This window comes from Neoarius graeffei, chromosome 21 (assembly GCF_027579695.1).
Source record: "Neoarius graeffei isolate fNeoGra1 chromosome 21, fNeoGra1.pri, whole genome shotgun sequence".
In the NCBI taxonomy this organism is placed as follows: Eukaryota; Metazoa; Chordata; class Actinopteri; order Siluriformes; family Ariidae; genus Neoarius; species Neoarius graeffei.
Genome location: NC_083589.1, coordinates 59,314,075 through 59,342,056, shown reverse-complemented (window position 1 = coordinate 59,342,056; position 27,982 = coordinate 59,314,075). Strand labels below are relative to the sequence as shown.

At 41.2% G+C, this 27,982-nt stretch overlaps 1 protein-coding gene across 3 annotated transcripts in view; it reads left to right on the top strand.

Moving 5' to 3' along the window:
- The first annotated feature begins 9,011 nt into the window (after positions 1–9,011).
- Positions 9,012–27,982, top strand: part of klhdc10 (kelch domain containing 10) — a 39,591-nt gene continuing 20,620 nt past the window's right edge. Inside the window, exons 1-4 of one of the 3 annotated variants that reach the window (XM_060903434.1) lie at positions 9,012–9,260; positions 26,595–26,687; positions 27,413–27,634; positions 27,704–27,858. In XM_060903434.1, the coding sequence (XP_060759417.1) occupies positions 9,176–9,260; positions 26,595–26,687; positions 27,413–27,634; positions 27,704–27,858 (555 nt within the window). In that variant the 5' untranslated portion in view covers positions 9,012–9,175. Of the gene's footprint in view, positions 9,261–26,594; positions 26,688–27,412; positions 27,859–27,982 lie in introns of all 3 variants that reach the window. The other 2 variants (XM_060903433.1, XM_060903435.1) reach the window with 2 other exon arrangements.

Here is a 27,982-nt window from a genome sequence, read left to right as displayed (position 1 = left end):
CGAACTGCAACTCATTAGGTCAATTGGCAATAGGTCATTAACATGACTGGGTATAAAAAGAGCATCTTGGAGTGGCAGCAGCTCTCAGAAGTAAATATGGGAAGAGGATCACCAATCCCCCTAATTCTGCACCGACAAATAGTGGAGCAATATCAGAAAGGAGTTCGACAGTGTAAAATTGCAAAGAGTTTGAACATATCATCATCTACAGTGCATAATATCATCAAAAGATTCAGAGAATCTGGAAGAATCTCTGTGCGTAAGGGTCAAGGCCGGAAAACCATACTGGGTGCCCGTGATCTTCGGGCCCTTAGACGGCACTGCATCACATACAGGCATGCTTCTGTATTGGAAATCACAAAATGGGCTCAGGAATATTTCCAGAGAACATTATCTGTGAACACAATTCACCGTGCCATCCTGCAGCTTACACATCTGGAAAGACACCATCAGTGCTGAAAGGTATATCCAGGTTCTAGAGCAACATATGCTCCCATCCAGACGACGTCTCTTTCAGGGAAGACCTTGCATTTTCCAACATGACAATGCCAAACCACATACTGCATCAATTACAGCATCATGGCTGCGTAGAAGAAGGGTCCGGGTACTGAACTGGCCAGCCTGCAGTCCAGATCTTTCACCCATAGAAAACATTTGGCGCATCATAAAACGGAAGATACAACAAAAAAGACCTAAGACAGTTGAGCAACTAGAATCCTACATTAGACAAGAATGGGTTAACATTCCTATCCCTAAACTTGAGCAACTTGTCTCCTCAGTCCCCAGACGTTTACAGACTGTTGTAAAGAGAAAAGGGGATGTCTCACAGTGGGAAACATGGCCTTGTCCCAACTTTTTTGAGATGTGTTGTTGTCATGAAATTTAAAATCACCTAATTTTTCTCTTTAAATGATACATTTTCTCAGTTTAAACATTTGATATGTCATCTATATTCTATTCTGAATAAAATATGGAATTTTGAAACTTCCACATCATTGCATTCCGTTTTTATTTACAATTTGCATTTTGTCCCAACTTTTTTGGAATCGGGGTTGTATATATTTATATATAAACCTCACTCCTGTCAGAGCTGCTTTTAAAGAAAAGTAATCACCACCTTGTGACCAATCAGATACAAGCATTCAAGAGCACTGGGGTACAAACGTACACGGAGAGCTGGTTTTTATACACCAGGTGCAAGGACAGATCCAGACTGATGCAACCAGTGCATCGTTCAGAAATACATGTGCACCACTTAGCATCGGTCACGGGGCATTTGTTTACTTTACCATGAGCCGCTTACATGGGCTATAGCCACGATCAACCAACAGACCAGTGGTTCAAGATCCGACCACCTGTGGTAAGTGGCAGTGTTGTAGTAGAGTCACTAAACCTCGAGTCCAAGTCTAGTCTCGAGTCCCCAGTGTTCAAGTCCAAGTCATTAAAAAAGAGTCCAAGTTGAGTCCGAGAACAAGACTCCAACCACACCATTTGACGGTGGCTGTTTCAGCGCCATTAACAATAGTTTGTTCCTGAACATGGCGTATGAACAGGTGAATGTGCTTCTCTTTATCAGGGAGTGTGAAGTATTCTGTCAGAGATGGTTGGGAGACGGATGTAAGTGCAAAAGGTGTGTTTATTAATACAAGTGAAGACGGGAAACAATCCAGAACGGCAGGCAAAATCCTAAAATGGTGAACCGGGCGATAGGTTGAGCGAGGCACAAACAAGCTATCGTAGACTCAGCAGAATCAAAGACGAGAAACAGGAAATCAGGGATCAGGAAACTAAACAAGGAAATAAGGCTTGGTAACGTGTCAGCAACACAACTCAATACTTCGCAATGTAAGTGCGTTTTCACAGTTTTTATATCGGCATGCGTTATGCACCTTAAACCTGTGCAGGTGTGAGTCGTTTACGGCACACACCCAAGAGTCTATCTGATGCACGTGCCAAGGCGCGCAGGTGTGACACTCTTACATGAAATTAATACAAAAATTAATGTGGATATAAATGTCTTATGCCAAATTATTATGACATGTTACAAAAAATAAAGAAAAAATCAGAGTCCTTGTTTCCAGTTTACAAATCTGAATGCAGTTAATGCACGAGTCCAAGTCCAAGTCATCAGTGCTCAAGTCCAAGTCAAGTCATGAGTCCTTAAAATTAGGGCACGAGTCAGACTCGACTACTACAAGCCTGTGGTAAGTGGTGACGCTTACCTGACCTAATTACCTGTATTTTCACGATATTTTGTATAGCGCGACCTGAGACAAAGAATCCAGGTCAAACCAATAACATGCTCCAGAAAGAGGTCAATATTCAAAATTTGCCGAGAATAATGGGCCGAGCCGCAGCCATAGTGGGCCAAGCCTGGGCTGTTTCGGAAGGTCTTGGGGAGAGGGAGGTGCCTGTAACGTTTGGTGGGGCTGAGACTTTCAGTGGGAAAGTTATGAATTTTTAAATCCCGACATGTGCGCACAGCTGGAGCCAGGGATCATACTAAAGTTTTCGGCTAGCCGCTCTCATGCGGGAGGCCTGGAGGCGAATAACGGGCCGAGCCGCTGTCATAGCAGGCCATGGCTGCCCTCTTCGGAAAGGGCTTGGCGTGCTCTACGCCCCTGTGAAAATCCATAGCGATCTGGTAAAAGGAGTGAAAATATTTCTGCAAATGTGCATCTATCTGATTCTTGGGCTGGATCCATCCCTGAGGTGCTCAGGTAGTTAATAGTTGACTTTTAGATGCACTAGTCATATTATTGTTTAATATCAAACATTTCTGAGTAATGAATATTAAGGTCTACTCACAGTACATTGTGAGTATATCCTGCATATAATATAGACTCAGAACATTTTGTCAAGCATCCACATTTATATTTTTTGGGGAAAAAAAGGTTTAAATCCCCTCTACACAAAGTACTATGATGTAATCTGAGAAATCAGTCCAGATTGGTCTCTGTCACGGGACTGGGGTAGAACTAAGTACTTTTAAGTACCATACTAAGTACCCTTGGGCTCATTATTGGACCTCAAGATACAGTGGTGCTTGAAAGTTTGTGAACCCTTTAGAATTTTCTATATTTCTGCATAAATATGACCGAAAACATCATCAGATTTTCACACAAGTCCTAAAAGTAGATAAAAAGAACTCAGTTAAGCAATTGAGACAAAAATATTATACTTGGTCATTTATTTATTGAGGAAAATGATCCAATATTACATATCTGTGGGTGGCAAAAGTATGTGACCCTCTAGGATTAGCAGTTAATTTGAAGGTGAAATTAGAGTCAGGTGTTTTCAATCAATGGGATGACAATCAGGTGTGAGTGGGCACCCTGTTTTATTTAAAGAACAGGGATCTATCAAAGTCTGATCTTCACAACACATGTTTGTGGAAGTGTATCATGGCACAAACAAAGGAGATTTCTGAGGACCTCAGAAAAAGTGTTGTTGATGCTCATCAGGCTGGAAAAGGTTACAAAACCATCTCTAAAGAGTTTGGACTCCACCAATCCACAGTCAGACAGATTGTGTACAAATGGAGGAAATTCAAGACCATTGTTACCCTCCCCAGGAGTGGTCGACCAACAAAGATCACTCCAAGAACAAGGTGTGTAATAGTCTGCGAGGTCACAAAGGACCCCAGGGTAACTTCTAAGCAACTGAAGGCCTCTCTCACATTGGCTAATGTTAATGTTAATGTTCACCATCAAGAGAACATTGAACAACAATGGTGTGCATGGCAGGGTTGCAAGGAGAAAGCCACTGCTCTCCAAAAAGAACATTGCTGCTCGTCTGCAGTTTGCTAAAGATCACGTAGACAAGGCAGAAGGCTATTGGAAAAATGTTTTGTAGATGGATGAGACCAAAATAGAACTTTTTGGTTTAAATGAGAAGCGTTATGTTTGGAGAAGGGAAAACACTGCATTCCAGCATAAGAACCTTATCCCATCTGTGAAACATGGTGGTGGTAGTATCATGGTTTGGGCCTGTTTTGCTGCATCTGGGCCAGGACGGCTTGCCATCATTGATGGAACAATGAATTCTGAATTATACCAGTGAATTCTAAAGGAAAATGTCAGGACATCTGTCCATGAACTGAATCTCAAGAGAAGGTGGGTCATGCAGCAAGACAACGACCCTAAGCACACAAGTCATTCTACCAAAGAATAGTTAAAGAAGAATAAAGTTAATGTTTTGGAATGGCCAAGTCAAAGTCCTGACCTTAATCCAATGGAAATGTTGTGGAAGGACCTGAAGCGAGCAGTTCATGTGAGGAAACCCACCAACATCCCAGAGTTGAAGCTGTTCTGTACGGAGGAACGGGCTAAAATTCCTCCAAGCCGGTGTGCAGGACTTATCAACAGTTACCGCAAACGTTTAGTTGCAGTTATTGCTGCACAAAGGGGTCACACCAGATACTGAAAGCAAAGGGTCACATACTTTTGCCACTCACAGATATGTAATATTGGATCATTTTCCTTAATAAATAAATGACCAAGTATAATATTTTTGTCTCATTTGTTTAACTGGGTTCTCTTTATCTACTTTTAGGACTTATGTGAAAATCTGATGATGTTTTAGGTCATATTTATGCAGAAATATAGAAAATTCTAAATGGTTCACAAACTTTCAAGCACCACTGTAAGCCATGTACGACAAGATTGAGTGGAATAACTTCAATAAATAAAAACTTTATACAAAACGTCAGACAAAATAATTTCTGCTTGGAATGTAAACCAACTGGCAAAATGACAGGAGCAATTTGTGTAAAATGGGATAATAATAATTCTTGAAAAATTAAAAAAGACATTGTTCTTACCATCAAATACTTTCATTCCATATTTTGTTGCTTTTTTTTATTTTCGGGGGTTTTGTTTTCGAGTAGTTTTTATTTCGTCCTCGGCTGGTTCAGCAACACGCTCCGCCATTTTGTTTTTCTCTACTCATGAGCTGATATCCTAGTAGCAGAGTAGCCAATCAGACCGCGCGATTGCTCATATCCAGTGAATGTGGATAGAATAACATTCATTATTCATTTTAAATATAAAAAAAAGACGTTTTATCGTTACATCTCAGAAGATGAAGAGTTGACAGATTTCCAAGATTAAGGACAAAAAAAATCTGCTGATAATCATAGTTATATGTTAAGAACCTACTAGAATTCATGTTTTTTATTCTCCTTTTTTAATGGCCGTTCCCACCGAAACATTTTTTAAATAAGTTTTATTTTTGGTTTATTTCAGACATAAACTTACATTTTCCTCGTCACTGTAATTTAATTCACATTTGAAGAGGTTAAACTGTTAGCAGTGACTTGTCCTTGTCTTTACACATCATTGAGCTCTAAAAGTTGCCCCTTAATTAGGAAAGCTATCAGCAGAGTCGAAAGCAAAACCTTCTGAGAAGACAAATTTAAAGTAAATTAATAGTTTCAACTACATTTGTTGCTTAACGTACTGTGAAGATCAGTTTAAAGGAAATTTTTAGCTTTCACCTCTTTATTCATTCCTCAGAATAATGTATGCAGGATACATGAAGTGTTTAAAAGCATTTCCAAATAGTAGGTATCTGTCGCCCTCTGGTGGATAAACTAAATACAACAAGCAGAATTCGGAGAATGGAGTAATAAGGCATGGACTTTGCCACGTCAATTGTGCATGAACTGTGATGTCCTGACACACTTTTGAAATGAATATGTGTCTACTGACTTCCACAAATTCATACTTTTATTTTGAAAGGCTCTTAAATCATAAAATGGAGGAGGACTTCATTTTATTTGGGTGTGAACAGAGTTATGTGTGATCAATATCACCCTTTCTCTTTGCACAAATAATATTTTTGAATTTGGATTTCAGATTTCTCGCACTTCTGTCCTACAATGCAGCAAAGTAACGTCCTCTCACTTAAGTACACTGAATGGCCAAAAGTATGTGGACACCTGACCATCATTCTTCCCCAAACTGTTGCCACAAGGTTAGAAGCACACAATTGCCTTAGAATGTCTTTGTATGCTGTAGCATTACAATTTCCCTTCGCCAGAACTAAGAGCCCCAAATCTTTTCCAGCATGACAATGCCCCTGTGCACAAAGCAAGCTCCATGAAGACAGGGTTTGCCACAGAGCCCTGGCCTCAACCCCACTGAACACCTTTGGGATGAACTGGAACACTGATTCTCACCAATCCAGTCACAGATCCAGATCTCCTCTTTTACCTAATAAAAAAACTATCAACAAAAAGCTTGTTGAAACAAATATGTTTTCATCCAAGACAAACACTGACATTGTGTCTGAGTCCCGAACACTACTTGGAAGGTTGTTCCATAACTCATCTCATTCTCATCTCATTATCTCTAGCCGCTTTATCCTTCTACAGGGTCGCAGGCGAGCTGGAGCCTATCCCAGCTGACTACGGGTGAAAGGCGGGGTACACCCTGGACAAGTCGCCAGGTCATCACAGGGCTGACACATAGACACAGACAACCATTCACACTCACATTCACACCTACGCTCAATTTAGAGTCACCAGTTAACCTAACCTGCATGTCTTTGGACTGTGGGGGAAACCGGAGCACCCGGAGGAAACCCACGCGGACACGGGGAGAACATGCAAACTCCACACAGAAAGGCCCTCGCCGGCCACGGGGCTCGAACCCGGACCTTCTTACTGTGAAGCGACAGTGCTAACCACTACACCACTGTGCCACCCTTGTTCCATAACTGTGGGGCTTTATAAGAAAAGGCTCCACCCCTTGATGTAGCCTTCACTATTTGAGATACCAACAAATAGCATGCACCTTTTGATCCAAGTAGGCGTGGTGGGTCATAAAAGACCAGAAGTTCTCCCAGGTACTGTGGCATGAGACCATTCAGTGCTTTATAATCAGTGCGAAATTTGATTGGGAGCCAGTGCAGTGTGGATAAGATAGACATGATGTCATATCTTCTGGTTCAAGTAAGGACTCTTGCTGCTGCATTTTGGACTAACTGGATTGTTTTTATGCACCTATTACTGTTTCAGGACAGTAAGACATTTCAATAATACAACCTAGAAGTAACAAAAGCATGAACTGATTTAGAGGCCGACCCATATACCAAGCTTCCATATTCCATTCTTGAGCTAATCAAATACACATAAATTTGTCTTAAGGATACTACTATATCTGCTCCCCATTCTATGCCAGCAAGACATCTCATAACTTCATCATTTTTTACATTTCTCAATACTTTTCATTATATGATCCCTCCATGTTAATCTTGTCAGAATATACAATACTCCGCTTCTCTGGGATGCTTTTTTTTCTTTTTATACCCAATCATGTTACTGACCTGGGTGGCATGGTGGTGTAGTGGTTAGCACGGTCACCTCACAACAAGAAGGTTCTGGGTTCAAGCCCAGTGGCTGATGGGGGCCTTTATGTGTGGAGTTTGAATGTTCTCCCCGTGTCTGTGTGGGTTTCCTCCGGGTGCTCCAGTTTCAGGTTAGGTTAATTGGTGGCTCTAAATTGAACGTGAGTGTGAATGGTTCCATCCATCCATTATCTGTAGCCGCATATCCTGTTCTTGTACAAGTCTGGCGACATGTACACCCTGGACAAGTCACCAGATCATCACAGGGCTGACACATCGAGACAAACAACCATACACATTCACACCTATGGTCAATTTAGAGCCACCAATTATCCTCACCTGCATGTCTTTGGACTGTGGGGGAAACCAGAGCACCCAGAAGAAACCTGCACAGACACAGGGAGAACATGCAAACTCAACACAGAAAGGCCCTCGCCAGCCATTGGGCTCGAACCCAGAACGTTCTTGCTGTGAGGCGACAGTGTTAACCACTGCCGCCCCAGTGTGAATGTTTTTTTGTCTCTATGTGTCAGCCCTATGATGATCTGGTGATTTGTCCAGGGTGTACCCCGCTTCTCGCCCATAGTCAGCTGGGATAGGATCCAGCTTGCCTGAGACCCTGTAGGACAGGATAAGCGGTTAGGGATAATGGATGGATGGATGGATGGATGGATTACACAACTTTTCCTGTCTTTCATCGCCCCGGTTCCAACTTTTTGGAAATTTGTTGCTAAATAAATAAATAAATAAAACCAAACCCACAATAAGATTTCTCAGTTTCAGCATCTGATATGTTGTCTTTGTTCTATCTCATCTCATTATCTCTAGCCGCTTTATCCTGTTCTACAGGGTCGCAGGCAAGCTGGAGCCTATCCCAGCTGACTACGGGCGAAAGGCGGGGTTCACCCTGGACAAGTCGCCAGGTCATCACAGGGCCGACACATAGACACAGACAACCATTCACACTCACATTCACACCTACGCTCAATTTAGAGTCACCAGTTAACCTAACCTGCATGTCTTTGGACTGTGGGGGAAACCGGAGCACCCGGAGGAAACCCACGCGGACACGGGGAGAACATGCAAACTCTGCACAGAAAGGCCCTCGCCAGCCACAGGGCTCGAACCCGGACCTTCTTGCTGTGAGGCGACAGCGCTAACCACTACACCACCGTCTTTGTTCTATTTTCAATTAAATAATATAAGGTTTCCATGATTTGCAAATCATGGCATAATGATTTTATGTTTTACAGAGCATCCCAACTGGGTTTCGGTTGTTTTTTTTTTTTTTTTGGAATTGAGGTTGGAATACTTGAGCTGATTTAAAAGTAGAAAAGTTTCTATCTATCTATCTATCTATCTATCTATCTATCTATCTATCTATCTATCTATCTATCTTGTACACAACAATGGATGCTTCCACTTTCAATTGAGTAAAATATTATAATGTTGAGACATCATCCACACTTTCACTTCAGGATAATTTCTCAGTCCTACTTTATCCACCTCTTGTGATGATAAACACACATTTACAAAGCCCAAGTCGCATGAACTGATTTCTTTATTCCATCATTTCGAAAAGCACAACCTTTATTTTGAAAAGTTAAAAGCCTCCCTGGTTCATTTCTTTCTTTCTTTGGCCATGTTGGAGAAAGATTTCTGCCTTCACTGTGAAGCCGCAGCGGACAGACAGACAGACAGACAGACATCCGTGAAGAATGGGACGCCTTATTGTTTCCAGTGCATTGTTTTGCACGTAAAGAAAGCGGATTTTTTATGTTTTAGCTAAAAACTATTCGATGATTTGATTTCGTTTTTGCCAAATATGTCGGCCGCAGAGGATGTACAGAGCCTGGAGAAGCTGAATAAATTTGAGAAACTGTCAGGGAGTCCTCCTCTCCGAGTGGCAGGTCAGTGGAGAGAGAAAAACACACAACAACAACAACACACACAAAAAAATAAAAATAAAACCGCGGATAAAATGATGCCCAGCTGGCTAAAAACGAACTGTCACACTGAAAACGCTTTGAAATGTGTGTGTGTCGCGTCATGGTACAAATTAGCTTAGCGTATGTTTGCTAAATTAGCCGTTTGGCTAGGCGGCTAGTTATTATTGGGGTGTTGTAGCTAGCTAGCTATCTGGCTATATACTGTAGCTAGCTTGGTTAGCTAACTTGACCAGCTAGAAAAAGACACGTTTATATCCATGTATCTTTGTGTAAGGGATAATCTGTGAGTAAACGTTAATACGCAATTCACCGATTCGTGTGTAGTTAGTTAGTTAGTTAGTTAGTTAGTGGTCCCTGTACTAGTGAATTTGGTTAGTTAGCGCCTCTGTGTTTGTGTGTAGCTAACTAGCTAGCTGCGCGCGCGCGCTGACCTTTCAGCTTGAGCAGGCTGAAAGATTCCTGTCAGGAAAATTCTCCTTCACTGTTTGTTTGTTTGTTTGTTTACAGAATTTGTGACCTGAAAACCCGTAAAGAAAATGTTTTAAATTCTGATATTGATCTTCATGAAACGATTGTTTTAATATCTGAATAATTGAGTGACAAAATCCTCATTCTACTTTTCATATGACTTGTTTTTTTTGCTTTTTTTTAATAAAAAAAACCCTAAACACACACTACCGTTCAAAAGTTTGGGGTCACTTTGAAATGTCCTTATTTTTGAAAGAAAAGCACTGTTCTTTTCAATGAAGATCACTTTAAACTAGTGCTGTCAAGCGATTAAAATGTTTAATCGCGATTAATGTCGCGACAGTCATATTTAACTCGCGATTAATCGCAATTTAATCGCACATTTTTGTCACATAAAAACCATTGTAATTCTCTTATCAGCATAAAAAAGTGAATGGGCTTGCTTTGTACCAATTTTTTTTTTTTTTATTGCAAAGCATAACACGTCTTGTCACAGCCACTGCAACGTGAAACCTAAGCCGAGCACCGGCGCGGGGCTAGCAAGAGAACCATGAGTGAAATGATCTACTGTTTGAGTTAGGCCCTGTCTACACGGCAACGGATTCAGGTGACTCCGATACAATTGCTTATCGTTTAGGCCTGGCGTCCACACGGCACTGGCGTTTTGGGTGCCCAAAACGCAATCTTTTTGAGAACGGGTTCCAGAGTGGAAAGATCTGGCAACGTTGCCGTTGTGAAGTCATCTGGATGAGTAGAACGGATTTGTTTACGATGAGGTCACAACCACATGACTGTGAGTGCTTCACGCCGGGTAGAAGTGTAACGAATATCACCAGGAAAAAGCCTTACAGAGCACTAGTGAGAGTGAAACACGAGCTTGGATATTATTATTATTATTATCAGTGTTAGTTCACAGTAGTAATGCAAGAAGCAGAATAGTGACAGTAATAGTGAAGCAAAAACATGCAATTGTGCAAACACTGCAGCTCTACAGCAAAATATTCATTTATGAAATGGTCTGATTCTTAACACCAGTAGTGCCAATGATGATCTCATTGCGATGCGAGTTGTCAACAAATCCTATAACTTGGTTCATGAAACGCGCTTACAAAATATTTTCACTGTGAATATTTATTGTGTAATGGTGCAAAGTGAGAGAGAGAGAGATAGAGACTCTGCCCTTAGGGCAGAGTCAATCCCGCCAGCAAAAATAGGGGAAAAAAGGAGCGATCTCACCTCTTCAGATGTTGGTTTTAGTCCTACAGTACATTCCTCAAAAAGGGCGTAGAGGAGCAAATTAATCCATCAACATGTAGTATTCAATTTATTCCAGACCATTAAAGACGCCGCCTTCCGCGTGGAATCATACGTCATCCTCGTCGCCATATTGGATAGGTCAAAGCGGAGAATAAAGATTCATGCGCTGCCTTTAACTGTACCAACAGGTTTACCGTCCAAACGAGATCACATGGGATTACCTTTCACAGGTGAGACTGGAAAAATACTTTTCATTGTATTTGGTCATTATAATGTAATTTTACGAACAGATTTTCCTGACTTTGTGGCTAATATGAAGTCTCACGCATAATAGTTTATGCGCATGCGTCCTTACTACTTCTATTGTTCTGGTGTCTCCGAAGGGACCGTCTTACAGCGCCCCTAGAGGTGTGGCATGTGTATTGCATCGTTTTCAGCAAGCGTTGCGTTGCCCACACATGCAAACTCCTCACCTTTCGGCGAAATTCGCCGTTTTGGTCCCAAAATAGGTCACTTGTGTGAATCGTGTAGATCCGAAGAGTTTTTTTTTTTTTTTGGGGGGGGGTAGGCTACAACGCTATTGTTGCCAAACATTTCACTTACAAGGTTACAGCCAATCAAGATAAACAGTTACTAACACGCTTCTTTTCCATTGGAGTTCTGATCAGCTGGTGCACAACCCACTGCTGGTTGCCAGTCCTCGCTTACGAATATTCCACAGATTCAGACCGCAAAGTCACCTTTTTATAGAGAGATCTGGCAACCTCATCTCGCGACTGAATCTGAATACCAATGGAACAGTTTCCAGCGCGCTCGGGGGTGAATAACCATGGGCGGATCTACCGGGGTGGCATATGCCACTCTAAAAGAAAGCCTTGCCACCCCTGCTGCTACCCCAGTTGGCAGCGACGAATTCAAAGAAAAATTACGGCCAATTTGACATTTACGTGCGCGAATTTCCAATGTCCGACTGCGGCGAATGCAGCACGAGATAACGCCAGAGATTGGTTGTTTTGGAAAATTGAGAGGCGCGAAGCGAGGGAGCCAGGAGTCGCGAGGAAAGGAGACACGGGAGGAAAGGGGTAAAAGCTGATTAACTATCTATCAAAAAATGAAATTATAATGAATGAACAGTGCTAGTATAGTTGCGATGCTGATTTTGAGAGGATAAAAATCAGGTTGGAGAAGGTTATTTAGCTAACTATACATGTAAGGCAAAAAAAACAAAAAAAGTGTTTCCGGTAACCCGACCGATCGAGAATTTCCGCGTCGAAATTGCCGAACGTAAAGTTTTTATTACAAATTTCCCTCGATATTTTAGTGTAAGCAGCGTTAGTTTGTCATAATTTTTTTGTTTCAACGCATTCAAGTTGTGAAAGAAACGATAAAAAGTAAAATGTTTTGCCACTTCTATCAGCCCTCCTGGCTGTAATGCAAATTGCTTCCTCTTCAGTATACAAGTGCACTTCCATGGCAGGGAAAAACACTACATTTTGCCGCCTATGTAGTCCCCTATTTATACAAATAGGAGTCATTCAGGATTCAGCCATGTTTTTGCTCGGTGTTTTTGCTCGACCCAAGTTCTACAGTAGGCGAGGCGAGGCCGGCTGCTTTTAATGGAAGTAGCCGAGCCTAGGACGTTAAACCATATTTTCACGTTATTTCTTGATAAGGTGTTTTCACATTATCACATGAAAATATCATGAAATTACGTGTTATGTTATTACATGATAAATATATTGTAAAAACGTGATAACTCTGTTAACAATATCTTTTCACGTAATTACTTGAGTCTAAGCCAATTTTTTTTTTTTTGAGTATGGCAGCAATACGCTTCCGCAGATCATAACTCGAACTCTTGCGATATTTTTTTTTATTCGTTTAAAGATTTAAAACACTTATTTTATGATGATGTGTGGTATAAAGGATTCTGTGCCAAAATACTATTTTGTAAGATGTTTACTTGTGTTCATTTTTTCGATCAAAATAAAACAAATTAAGAAAAAAAAATTTCCTACCTACCGACCTTATTTTAGTATTTCATGTTACCTGAAACACACTTTTTTTTTTTTTTTTTGGCCTAATGTTAGCTAGGTCTGACATTAGCTTTGTGTAAAGTCGGCCACAAAAGTTAATATTGATTCAACGTCTGTCAAGGAAAACATTGCTATTGGCTGAAGCTTATGATTCAAATATTGAGGATCTTAAACATGAGTTACATCAGACGAGGAGAGTACTAGACAGAACAAAGGGGGAACAGGAGAGTCCTACCACTCTCATGGAGTTCACTGTTTTTGGACCCATACCAAGATGATGATGTTGTTGTTTTTTTGAGTTGTTCAGGTTGTGTAAAATAGCGGTTGTCTTGCCTGTGAGCAGTGCATCCTGTGAACGAAGTTTTTCATCTCTCAGGCTCATAAAGACTTATTTGCGGTCGACTATGACAGAAAAGAGACTATCAAGTTTGGCTGTACTCAGCATTGAATCAAAGCGCACAAAAGCATTAGATCTTGATAAATTTGTGAAGCGTTTTGCTGAGCAACATGGAAATCGCCGCATTCAGCTGTTGTAGGCATGACAAGTTCATGTTCTGCTCACTGGTGAGCCTTTACAAAGCGTGAGGAAAAAAACTATAAAATGTGACACTGGTGTAAATGGTTTAAATCATGCTGAACTTGAAGCAGTGTTGTTATTGTTGTTTTTTAGTGTCTGTTCTTTTGCATATACAGTATAAAACTGTCCAGAAACGGTATAGACCTCATCTGAGAATGTGTGTTCTTCGTGAACAATAAAGGCATGAGATTAAGTTTATCTGTATGAGTTTGTAAATGGCAGTCTGTGCCCTTTTGTAGTGTGTACATACTATTTGTCGTCAAACTGTGATTAAATTCAGTATATATACATGTCTGTAATACGTTGCCACCCCTCAAAAATTCCTGCCCCCCTCTTGCCACCCCATAAATATTTTTCTAGATCCGCCCCTGATTTCACATAGGTGATGTCTTTAAGAAAATTGACAGACAGGGATTGGCCAGGTGTGTCCTCTGGGGTAGGTCTGTTAGATAGCACAGGCAGTAATATATACCTTTTTGTAAATAGCCCACTGTGTTGTACACAGGGGTGAAAATTAACTTCACAAAATATCAAACTTTACCGGCCACTGACAAATAAATGGTACAATTTACCGGCCACTCAACAGTAACTTATTAAGACATGTTTATGGAAAGTTATTTTGTACTGTATTAAATTCAAGATGTCACTGGTTGCAATTTTTTTTGTAACGTAGACTACGAAATGTACTTTTGCGCGCGTGCCGTGTCCCCGTGCATCCTTCTCACCTTTTTCACCCCCGACCAGTTTGCATGCCTGGTTGCCATATGGACCTGATATTTTACTAATCGTTGCCCATTTGGACGCGATATATTTTTAAATAACATCTCGTTGCCGTTGTTGTGTGGATGTAGCCTTAGTCTACAGCTCTAATCAGAGAGACAGGTTACACAGTGACGGTAGGCTTGACATGCTTGATTATAATATAAAGTACACTATTATATTAAGTTTAAGTTGTTCGTTGATAAATATTGCATTGAATCTGATCTTTACTGTTTCAGCTCACTTAACACATTTTGTACTTTTACACTTTCTGCCTGTTGATGCGTCGCGCTGTCCAATCAGAGGTGGCCAAATTTGCATATTACAGGAAGGATTTCTGGGATAGCATTGAGTTTACAGTTCAGAGGGATCTGGCTTCTTTAGACGCTGTCGTCTTAAAACTGAATAAATATTTAAAAAGAACCAAATTAGCCAGTCTTTTGAACGGTTCTTTTCAAAGAACGGATCACAAAGATGTGGATCCCATCAAAGAGCCATAAATCCCATCTCTACTAGCGCGCCCTGCCCGCGCTGGTTCTTTGGGGGGAGGGCAGAGGACTCTGGCTGTGCGGGGCGTGGCATTACAGTCTAGCTGCTATCGGTTTTCTAAGCAAAGTCTCTGTTCCAAGTTCCTGGCAGTTTCAAAAGCTTATGAAAAACCTACATCATGTCACAGAGCGTTAATCTCGCGATAAAAAAATGATCGTCGTTAAAATTGAGTCAAGTTAACGCGTTAATAACGCAACATTTTTGACAGCACTACTTTAAACTAATCAGAAATGCACTCTATACATTGCTAATGTGGTAAATGACTATTCTAGCTGCAAATGTGTGGTTTTTGGTGCAATATCTCCATAGGTGTATAGAGGCCCATTTCCAGCAACTCTCACTCCAGTGTTCTAATGGTACAATGTGTTTGCTCATTGCCTCAGAAGGCTAATGGATGATTAGAAAACCCTTGTACAATCATGTTAGCACAGCTGAAAACAGTTGAGCTCTTTAGAGAAGCTATAAAACTGACCTTCCTTTGAGCAGATTGAGTTTCTGGAGCATCACATTTGTGGGGTCGATTAAATGCTCAAAATGGCCAGAAAAATGTCTCGACTATATTTTCTATTCATTTTACAACTTATGGTGGTAAATAAAAGTGTGACTTTTCATGGAAAACACAAGTGTCTGGGTGACCCCAAACTTTTGAACGGTAGTGTGTAATTAAAATATATATATATATATATATATATATATATATATATATATATATATATATATATATATATATATCTCATCTCCAACAGGTTTTGTTGTGTGTATTAATATTCTCTGCGGAAAGAAGAAATTCAAGTGTCAAATTCAGTGCTGGTGCTTGAAAACATTTGGTTTTACATCAGTAAACTTGCTGTTGGAAAAAAAATCTATTTTCAATCCTCTCATAAAAATGGTTGTCGTGGAAGATTAAAATGCAGCCGTGCATCACTGACGATAAGAGAATTTCATATTTTGAGGTAAAGGTGATGGATAGAAACCAAAAAAACATGATATTTGAAGGCCTTTCTACAATACACAGTAGGGGCGTAACGATCAATTGATTTGGATCGATGGCTCGATTTAAAATGTGATAATCATACATCGATTCATATCGGTTATTTAACAATTATTCAGCGAAGGTGAAGTGAATATCCATGATTATTATACATACAGGATGCTTTTTCAATGACTTTAAAAACGTATTCTGTTCCCTTCTAGCAGGTTTCGTTCATTTGGTTTGATAGTATGCAATATTGTTAGCGTATCGCTTATCCTATGTGTATTGCGTGACACTATCCAATGGAGAACAAGCGTCAAATATGGTTTATGATATTTCATGACGTCGTGCATCAGAGACGTAAAACTTCCGCGCTAGCAAGCGACTGTGACAATATGTAAACAAACATGGCCGCCAGGTTCGCTTTGTTAAATGTGGAAGATTTTGAAAGGGAAAGACGCTCTGAACACGCGAAAGGAATGTGCATGTATAATAATAATATTGGCTGACTTTTTTTCGTGGTCCATCAGATATATTCCATTCAGCTACTCGTCTTCAACTCGTTCAATATCATGCTAGCTGAATGGAATATATCTGATAGACCACGAAAAAGTCAGCCAATATTATTTATTTTTTTCGCGGTCTGGGTACCATCAAATCCTGTGCTCTGATTGGCTGGCGAGCGGGTCCGTATCCTATGGTACGGACCACAGTTACGGACCTCTGGCGACTCACTCATTCACAACAACAAACATAGTAGCGTTTTTTGTCAACATTTATCTTTTTTTTATAAGATTTATTTGTAAGATTATCAAAAATCTTATAAATTTTTGCCAGCATTTCTCAGGAAAATGGCATTAATTTTACAGCATGGATAGCGATAACGACAGTCTTCACAGCAAAAGTGAGTTTTACTACCCTGAGGAAGAAGAAATAAAAGAAAACATTTCAGGAGAAAGCCAAAACCTGTAACTTGCCAACGCCGAGCAAAAACATGGCTGAATCCTGAATGACTCAATTTTGTATAAATAGGGGACTACATAGGCGGCAAAATGTAGGTTTTTTGTTTTTTTCCTGCCATGGAAGTGCACTTGTATACCGAGGAGGAACCCATTTGCATTACAGCCGTGAATGAGGATTCAAAATGGCGGCTCGGCTCGGTTTTCCCTTTCGGGCGCTCTCGTTTTCTGTTAGAATTTGGTAAAGAAAAAAATAAATATATTGTTTACCAGCTTAAGGTCGGTCCGTATGGTGAAATACCCTGACCTCGGCCTTGAATACTGACCTCGGCCCAGAGGGCCTCGCTCAGTACTTTCAAGACCTCGGTCACGGTATTTCACAATACGGACCTCCCAGCTGGTAAATAACACATATATTCACCGATATCCACTGAAGGCAAAGTGAATAATTGTTTTAGTATAAATACATGGGTGATTATTTCAGACTTCAAAAGCGGCATGCAAATGTAATAAAGGTGCGGTGCAGACTTGTCACATATCTACACCAACTCACATAAAATACTTTGTTTTGAAATGGATAAAATAAATCACAATCCCACCTTCCCTTTGAATTGTTTTAGACCAAACTTTGTAGCATCTTTAGTGCTTTTAGGAACAGCATTTTTATTTTTTTTCATAACGTGGAATTCTTTCTCACTTACGGTGACGAAGTGATTGGCCTCCATTTTGCCGAGTTGCTCGAGGTGATTATCGAGAAATACTCTGAATTTCTCGACCCATCAGCACGCACGTCTTTTTATAATCACTGCCGTATTTATACTAAAATTTATAAGTCGCTTATTATTAAAACAAGATGGATGATAGACAAGTTTCCATTGCAGGTGTTTTTTTTTGTGCAAAATAGAAACTTTTTTTTTAACATCGACAAAACACAATTGCGATTGCTCTTTGTTTCTATTGAGTGATGTTATTGTTTTCTCATTGATTTTTTGGGAGCTAGAACCTTCCGGCTGCCTACAGATGAACCGCAGCAAAACCACTTTGCACTTGTGAAGTTCAGTCAGATTCACCTTTGACCCAGGTTACGCTGACGTTTTCAAAGTGCGACCAATAAGACGGTAGCAAGGATGGGTGTGTTCTCTCTCGTCTTCTCCAAAAGACAACTAAAGACAAAATCTTAATCTGTGTTTGAAATTTACAAATATGCAGAACGGATTAGCTGTAAGTGCGTCTTGACGTAGCACTGCTTAAACCTCACGATAGCCATGCCGTTAGTCGCACAGTTATCGAATCTTGTTGAAGATAGTTAATAAACAGTTGTTTCCTGATATACAACCCCGATTCCAAAAAAGTTGGGACAAAGTACAAATTGTAAATAAAAACGGAATGCAATAATTTACAAATCTCAAAAACTGATATTGTATTCACAATAGAACATAGACAACATATCAAATGTCGAAAGTGAGACATTTTGAAATTTCATGCCAAATATTGGCTCATTTGAAATTTCATGACAGCAACACATCTCAAAAAAGTTGGGACAGGGGCAATAAGAGGCTGGAAAAGTTAAAGGTACAAAAAAGGAACAGCTGGAGGACCGAATTGCAACTCATTAGGTCAATTGGCAATAGGTCATTAACATGACTGGGTATAAAAAGAGCATCTTGGAGTGGCAGCGGCTTTCAGAAGTAAAGATGGGAAGAGGATCACCAATCCCCCTAATTCTGCGCCGACAAATAGTGGAGCAATATCAGAAAGGAGTTCGACAGTGTAAAATTGCAAAGAGTTTGAACATATCATTATCTACAGTGCATAATATTATCAAAAGATTCAGAGAATCTGGAAGAATCTCTGTGCGTAAGGGTCAAGGCCGGAAAACCATACTGGGTGCCCGTGATCTTTGGGCCCTTAGACGGCACTGCATCACATACAGGCATGCTTCTGTATTGGAAATCACAAAATGGGCTCAGGAATATTTCCAGAGAACATCATCTGTGAACACAATTCACCGTGCCATCTGCCGTTGCCAGCTAAAACTCTATAGTTCAAAGAAGAAGCCGTATCTAAACACGATCCAGAAGCGCAGACGTCTTCTCTGGGCCAAGGCTCATTTAAAATGGACTGTGGCAAAGTGGAAAACTGTTCTGTGGTCAGACGAATCAAAATTTGAAGTTCTTTATGGAAATCAGGGACGCCGTGTCATTCAGACTAAAGAGGAGAAGGACAACCCAAGTTGTTATCAGCGCTCAGTTCAGAAGCCTGCATCTCTGATGGTATGGGGTTGCATTAGTGCGTGTGGCATGGGCAGCTTACACATCTGGAAAGACACCATCAATGCTGAAAGGTATATCCAGGTTCTAGAGCAACATATGCTCCCATCCAGACGACGTCTCTTTCAGGGAAGACCTTGCATTTTCCAACATGACAATGCCAAACCACATACTGCATCAATTACAGCATCATGGCTGCGTAGAAGAAGGGTCCGGGTACTGAACTGGCCAGCCTGCAGTCCAGATCTTTCACCCATAGAAAACATTTGGCGCTTCATGAAACGGAAGATACGACAAAAAAGACCTAAGACAGTTGAGCAACTAGAATCCTACGTTAGACAAGAATGGGTTAACATTCCTATCCCTAAACTTGAGCAACTTGTCTCCTCAGTCCCCAGACGTTTACAGACTGTTGTAAAGAGAAAAGGGGATGTCTCACAGTGGGAAACATGGCCTTGTCCCAACTTTTTTGAGATGTGTTGTTGTCATGAAATTTAAAATCACCTAATTTTTCTCTTTAAATGATACATTTTCTCAGTTTAAACATTTTATATGTCATCTATGTTCTATTCTGAATAAAATATGGAATTTTGAAACTTCCACATCATTGCATTCCGTTTTTATTTACAATTTGTACTTTGTCCCAACTTTTTTGGAATCAGGGTTGTAATTGTTTTATTTAAAGTAAATAAGAGCTGTTCTCACACTAAAATATCATGATGTGCATCACAATACGCTGATCATGTATTGCGATACAAAGATTTTTGTGATGCCCATCTCTAATGTTAGGTGTTTAAAGCTAGGTTTTTCTCTTTTTGCGATCATCATTCATGGTAACGGATCTCCAAGACCGTGATTCTGATTCCATGTCGTGACTTAAATGGGAAAACTGTTTCCGTTTCAATTTTGCAAAATATTCCTTTGTCGACTCTTCTGAACAGATGACTTCATGAAAGCATGTAAACCTTTTTTGCAATATTTAAGGGTGTTTTTTTTTTTTTTTAAAAAGAAGTTGCTTAAGACTTTTAAAATTGATTTTTGATGGATTATATTCTTGAGCAGGTAAAACATCACCTCATCAGTGTTGGTTTTCCAGCTAGAAAGTGCTTTTATCTTTGTGGAAAGTTAGATTAGAGAGAGATAAGTCACGTGCTTTCTGTGTCTGAATTTTTAAGTGTATATAGTGAAAAGGGTTTGGGATTCGATCTAAAAGCGCAATGGAAGTTGTTACATAGAGCATTGATAAGAAATTCCAAGTTGAGCTACATAAACAGGTGATGTCATTCAAGTGCATATCACGGGTAAATTCAGGAGCAAGATCAATGTAATTCTCCTATTTTATATTAAACTTTGGTCAAATATCTGTCACATTTTGCATTTTGTGCAATTTTTTTACCTTGCGCAATACCAGAAAAATTCAGTTGAAATCAAGCCATTTGAGGCGAATTGGTCCGTCTCTGAAAAAACTTGGCATTTGGATTTCCCGGGAAACATTGATTTTCATGACGTTGCATGCGGGACACCTCCTTTTGAATCCTACGTCAGCGCTGGTTTGTTTATGAGAAAACGACCTGGTGGTTTTCTGCAAATTTCTTCGTTATCACATAATTATTAAAATGGTTAACAGATGTATCATAGGAGGGTGGAGCAGCATTACATTCTTCATCCAAAGGTGAAGTAACATTGCGCTCAGGTGACAATTCCATATTTCAATGCAAAATCGCTAGCTGCTAAACTTGGTCTACACAGGCTGTGCACTAGAGGTCTGCGCAGGACAGAATTTTCAGTCCCGCTCCCGCCCGCGCCTGCCATATTTTGTCCCGCTCCCACCCACAAATCCCGCATGATGCAGACGTTCGCGTTATTTTCCTCACACGAGTACGAGTGAGAACGACTTCCAAATATCTGATTTCAGGACTCTTGACTTTTTAACGGTAAATGTACCTCTCTTTAAAGCAGCACTTACTTCTGAAGCACTGTGAGCTTCACTGGAGGAGCTCTGCTCTTCTGCCATGATCGGAGATCTCAAACACGGAAGAGTGGAAAGGAATCGGAAACGTACATGAGATTAGACCACATCCGCAAATTTAGGCATCTTAAAATGTTTTTATTAATGCCAAATAAAATATCCAGCACAAATGATATATGATAGACATAAATTAATAATTTATAAATTTTATTTTAAACACGTTTTTAGTTAGCGGGACTGCAGCTTATCACCTCTCCCGCCCACTCCCGCATTGTGCACTCCCCCTCGTGCCCACAATGAGCTTTCAAAATTTGTCCCGCGCCGCACTGCTTTGCGTCGGGTCCCGCGGGAGTGCAGGGCTCTACTGTGCACTGAAACCGTGCAAGCTCTCGCAGCCTGCTGGCGCTTCCACAGGTCATGTCAAGAATCTGGCTCCAGACTCCCTTAGGATTTTTCCAGACGCGTTTTATTTTATTTTTTTCTGCTGTAGACAGATGGCCTTGCGCAAAATTACCCTTCTGGATGAGTGTGTAAAGGGACATACTTTCATATTTAAAAAAAAAAAAACGAATTCGGTCCAGGATATGCACTTTAAAGGAATTTGACGCAACGGGCTGAATTGTGAAATTGTCTCCAATTTAAAAAAAAAAAAAGATAAATGCTGGCAGTCAGTTGTTAGAGAACTAGTTGAGTGGTTTGACAGGTTGATGTTCTGCACTGTTTCTAGTTCAATGTCTCCTGGTAAGAAGAGCAACCAAATCTAGTACATATACTTTTATGACCCAGATCACTCAGCAGTGACAAACTACGCATACACAAGTGTTTAACACAGCTGATATTGTCCTGACGTACTGAATCTGTATGTGATCAGATTCATTTGTAATTTGATCCACTGGTGTCTCATAAACCAGGAGTGTGTGTGTGTGTGTGTGTGGTGATGACTGATGCAACACAAAACCATGGAAAAATGCAAACCGCCACCACTGTCATGCTTGTAACATTTTGCATAGCTTGCTGCCAGTAGCTTTGTGCTCTAAAAGGAAGGTAGAAGCTGATCTTTATTAGAGCTCAAACATCAGGTGGGGTTTACATTAGACCATATCAGCGGATCATCAGATTAACGTTTTTAAAACGATTCGCGTGCACACAGCAACGCCAATACACGATTTGCGTGCACACAGCAACGCCAATACACGGATACGCTCGGCTCCGCAGGCATCCTGCGCTCCAAATCACTCCGCCCTGAACAGCGAGTGCCCTCTGGAGGGTGCGCACTCCGGCCCTGCGCAGCTCACAGAGCGCGCGAGTGAAGCACACGAGCAGTGATTCGGGACAAATAGCAGGAAATGAAGTTCGCGCCGTTTTTTAGCAGTCACGTCACATGACCAACGTGGCATGACCAACGCCAGCGAATCAGGAAGGTGGATGTCACAGTGACGTTGTCCAATGACAGCGTCAGCTAGAGCTCAGCACAGCGTATCCTCGTTCCTCAATGTTTACACAGCACCGGATCAGATACGTAATGGATTGAATACGTGGGCCCTGGCGGATTCAAGTTGTTCCGCCTGTGGAGTCGTTTCCCGGCATTTTAATGTGAACAGACAGTGCATCCGCGACGAAAACGATACGGTCTAATGTAAACACCACCTTAGTGTTGTAAAGAAGGTGGAGTTTAGAGTTCGGACACTTTGCAGAAGAGCAGGGAATATTCCTCAGCACAACTTAATTCTCGATTCAGGCTGCTTCGTGGTCGGTTTGGTTGAAAATTCAGTGATGAGATAATATTAAGTTTATGTGCACTTGTTCTCATATACTATCTTGTGATTCATTAATAAATTAAATACTGTAATCGTTGGAAAATCATTAACTGGTCCATTCTATTAGAAAGGTCCACTTCACATCCAGTCGTATCGTATGGAGCCCCCTATGGGTCATGGTGGGGATTATTTTCCCGCTGATTTTCTTGTCTCTCACAGGACTTTTGTGCAGTATGAATAAACTGACTTGACTTTTGCATTACCTCGCAGTAAGGGTTAGGGTTAACATTAAAGTACCGTGATACCACTTTTCGACCGACAGGGACCAGGTTCTTGAACTGGTTCTGTTTAGGATTCTTTGATTCTTAGTGCAAAGTGAACTGACCCACGTTTTCACCAGTTTTGATCAGAACTGTTGTAATCAAGGATGCGTCGTGAACGGAGAGTGCTGCACAATTCAGTGGGAGTAAACATGACGTTAAATTAGATGTTTAGTAGATGCTGTTATCCAGAGTGAAGTACAAAATACCCAGAAAAGCCTGGGTACTTTTTGGGGTTTGGTGCCTTGCTCAAGGGCACTTCAGCCATTCCTGCTGGTCCAGGGAATTGAACCAGCGACCTTTTAGTCCCAAAGCTGGTCCCTAACCATTCATGGCATTCCAGTAAACAGTAGGAGCAAGATGGCGGTGTATATAGATTAGTGTTTTCCTTACCATTACATTGCCCCACACACACTTTTTAATGTCCAAAAAAAAAACCAGGAGTGCAGTTCTGTTGTATAAATTGCTCTAATTATTGTTCTAAAATAAATGTGAAGACTTAAATATGACTCCTTTTAACTGTTTTGTTCAGGTCCAAATGCTCTGTAACAGGAGCTGCGGGGAGGGAGGGGTACTGCAGGGGACCGACCTCATCCAGCACCCCCCACCTCCAAACCAGTACACTTGGGGGGAAAGACTGGATTACCTCCAAGCTTTTTTTTTTTTCCCTCTTCCCCCCTCCTTCCCCTGTCGGTGTGTATCGATTACCTTTTCCATTGCATTCTCCATTGCTGCACTCTGCTTCCTCTCCAAACTAATGACACGCTCACTGATGTCCTCACGGTTCATGCTGGGAAAACCAGAACCAACTCTTTGGGTTTTGAACCAATTAATTTTTAGTTAAAATGCTCTAAATGGTTCAGAATTTGGTGCACAAGCCAGAAAAGAACCCATTCCCTGTTAGTTGAAAAGGGGTAATGAGGGAATGAAAAGTAGCTAATAATAATAATCCCCACCATGACCCTTAGGAGACGCTGTGGTATCACCCCATACTGAAGTGCGTTTTTATTTGTTTTATTTTATTTAAACAACGGGGTGTGGAGTGTCGTTCCATTTATCTGCCAACTGTTACAGTATTGAATTTATTAATGAACGACACGTCACGATTTTTTTTAACAGTTTGTATTTGGATATAATGTTATGGAACATCTGAGAGACGGGTTCCTGTTTTCATCTGTGTTCTAACAGCTATAAACATTTTCCTTACCAGCATCTATTTCTCTCTCTCTCTAACTGGAAAGCATACACTTATCTGTCCTGAAGACTTTCCCATGCTGACACATTTTGCATTAATAAAACCCTGACATTCAAGTTACAGCTGGAATGACGGTCCGAGCTGCGTGATCATACAAAAATAACAGGCACCTTCTAACCAGTCAGATTCAAGAATTCCCCATGCATTTAATTTCACAGCATTTTCTTTATTTAACCCTGTCATGTCAAGCTTTGTGTCATTATGATTATTGATTGTGGTTTCTCTTGAATGACCAGCTCGTGTTGTGATGGTAATGCTGCAGATTTCTTCTCCGCAGTATCTGCGAGAGCTTTGTATTTTGGGGCCTGATGTTTTACCCACAAGGTGTTTTGTCATCCTGTGCTGGGAAAGCCTGTGGACTGAAGAGAGATGGTGGTGTTCTTTAGGGTTATGACTGTGAAAGTGTTTTCAAAATTTCTACTTTCCTGATGTTGCGTTTGGTGAACTTTTACTCATACGAGTAAATTACTTTTTTGAAGTTATTTTTTTACTCGTATATTACTTTTTTGAAGTTATTTTTATCGGGCCATGCAAAAACCTCCCGCACCCAACATCACCTCACTTTTGATAAATACATGTATATTAAATAAATAAATCATGATTATAAAATAAATTCATTTGTATTAATTAACAATTATAATTATTATTACAACAATTCTCATCTCATTGTCTCTAGCCGCTTTATCCTTCTACAGGGTCGTAGGCAAGCTGGAGCCTATCCCAGCTGACTATGGGTGAAAGGCGGGGTACACCCTGGACAAGTCGCCAGGTCATCACAGGGCTGACACTTGCGCTACGTTCACACTGCAAGGCTTAATGCTCAATTCCGATTTTTTTGTGAAATCCAATTTTTTTGTGAGGTCGTTCACATTCACAAATATATGCGACTTGTATGTGATCCTCAGTATGAACGAAAAGCGACCTAAAAGTGTTCCGCATGCGCATTGCAGGATACGACGACGTCACACGCAGTGAGCATGGCCAGTGTTTATGGAAGTAAAACCGCCCGGTTGCGGTATGACCCATCCAATCTAGCTTGAATAGCTGCATCCCCCCAAATGGAAATCAGCTCCCTAACCTCTGCGTCCTTCCATTGAGAAGATTCAGAACCTTCACAGCCCGAAGCGTCCCTCGCATTGATGTCATATGCGCCATGTTGTTGTAACTTTTTTTGAGAGACCCGCCGCCTACTTCAGCGCAGAATAGTGACGTTTGTGGCTTGTTGATGACGTGTAAGTCGGATGAATGCGACTTGGCGGTTCAGACTGAAGTCGCATATGAAAAGAGCGGATAGGAATCGGAATTAGGACCACATATCCAAACGGCCTGGGTCGGATTTGAAAAAATCGGATCTGTGTCGTTCATATTGTCAATAAAAGATCGGATACAGGTCACATATGGGCGAAAAGATCGGATTTGAGTCACTTCAGCCTGCAGTGTGAACGTAGCCATAGACACAGACAACCATTCACACTCACATTCACACCTACGCTCAATTTAGAGTCACCAGTTAACCTAACCTGCATGTCTTTGGACTGTGGGGGAAACCGGAGCACCCGGAGGAAACCCACGCGGACACGGGGAGAACATGCAAACTCAGCACAGAAAGGCCCTCGCCGGCCCCGGGGCTCGAACCCGGACCTTCTTGCTGTGAGGCGACAGCGCTAACCACTACACCACCGTGCCGCCCTATTACAACAATTGTTAAGCAATTTGCTATTTAAAAGTACTTTACACATCTTTCAATGAATTTATTTTATCATGATTTATTTATTTAATATACATGTATTTATCAAAAGTGAGGTGATGTTGGGTGCGAGAGGTTTTTGCATGGCCCGATAAAAATAACTTCAAAAAAGTAATATACGAGTAAAAGTTCACCAAATGCAACATCAGGAAAGTAGAAATTTTGAAAACACTTTCACAATCATAACCCTAGTGTTCTTGTTATTGCTCCACGCTGTGCCTTATTGAGCTCTTGTTCTGTATGAAACCCTTCATCAGCCAGTTCCAGCTGGGGTCCATTTCACTCTCAAATGAACAACACACGTTGTCGTTTGCATGTATGTGTGTATGTTCTGTTTATTTTCTGCCATTGTCCTGTGTTGTTGTTTATCTGATTTGCGATGATTGATTGTGGTGACAGGCTCTAAGAAGAAAGCTCGCTGGCTTCAGGCTCGACGAATCCTCGCTCAACCTTGCTCCAGCCTGCGGATCCCTAACAGGTTTTTAAGAGAAGGTGGGTAATGTGCCAGCCCTTCAATTGAACCCCACTTATCCTGAAACCAGACTCATGGAAGGGTGTTGATTGATTTGATTTTTTTTTCCCCCTCCCCACTACCTCTGCGAGCTTCTCCCCTCTAAACTTTTTTTTTTTTGAGAGCTCTGTCAGCTTAGCTTTTATCGATGTGGTGCCGGATCAGGGCACAATTATCTGGGTTTTGTTTGTTTGTTTGTTTGTTTGTTTGTTTGTTTGTTTTTTCCCCCTGTGTATGTATGCGTGCGCGCGTGCAAGTTTATACGTGTGTAAGTACTCACACCTGTTTTATAAGTCTAGTCAAGTGAGTTAATTATTCTTCACCTCAAGATTTGCAAGGGTGTGGTTACTTGCTCCTCAAGCGAGCTTCAATTCTGTGTCGTTTTCAGTATGATGGTGAACGAACTCTCACCGCTTCTCTTCATTCCACAGCGTCTTCACAACAAACCTTTCCGATCTAACGTCTTTGTCTGTTTTTGTCCACCCAGCCCCTTGCGAAAGTGGTCCGAGGACGCTTGTATGTCGCTGACTGCTTATCCGTGTTAATGAGCGAGGCGTTGTGGCCTTGAATTTTGGTTCCAACAGCAAAAAACCTTTTTCCTTCAAACAGCTCCTGAAGCACTGAAAGTAACCATCTAAATACGGTCATTGAGGGCGCGTCTGAAAGCATTTCCCCTTCTCTAAACCTCATAACTCTGTCTACGTAGGTCACAGAGCCCCTCCCGCACGGAGTGGACACCGCTGCGTCGCCGACAGCACTAATCTATACGTGTTCGGTGGCTACAACCCAGACTTCGATGAGTCCGGCGGCTCGGAGAACGAGGATTACCCTCTCTTCAGGGAGCTCTGGAGGTATCACTTTGCGACAGGGACGTGGCAGCAGATCCGCACGGAGGGGTACATGCCGACAGAGTTGGCCTCCATGTCAGGTAATTCAACAGCTGGGACTTTCATACCTGACGCATGCACGAGATTATTTACGATGCGTGTTTTTCCAGCTGTTTTGCACGGTAACAACCTGCTTGTGTTTGGCGGAACTGGAATCCCGTTTGGAGAAAACAATGGGAACGACGTTCACGTGTGCAACGTCAAATACAAGAGGTGGTCGCTGCTCAACTGCAGAGGGAAGAAACCCAACCGAATATATGGACAGGTGAAAACGCTTCACACTTTCAGTCATGCACTACATGACATCACTACACAGCTGCTTCCAAGACACTAGGAAGGTGTGTGTTATTGAACAGATCCTGCCTTGAACATGCACAAAGGATTATGGG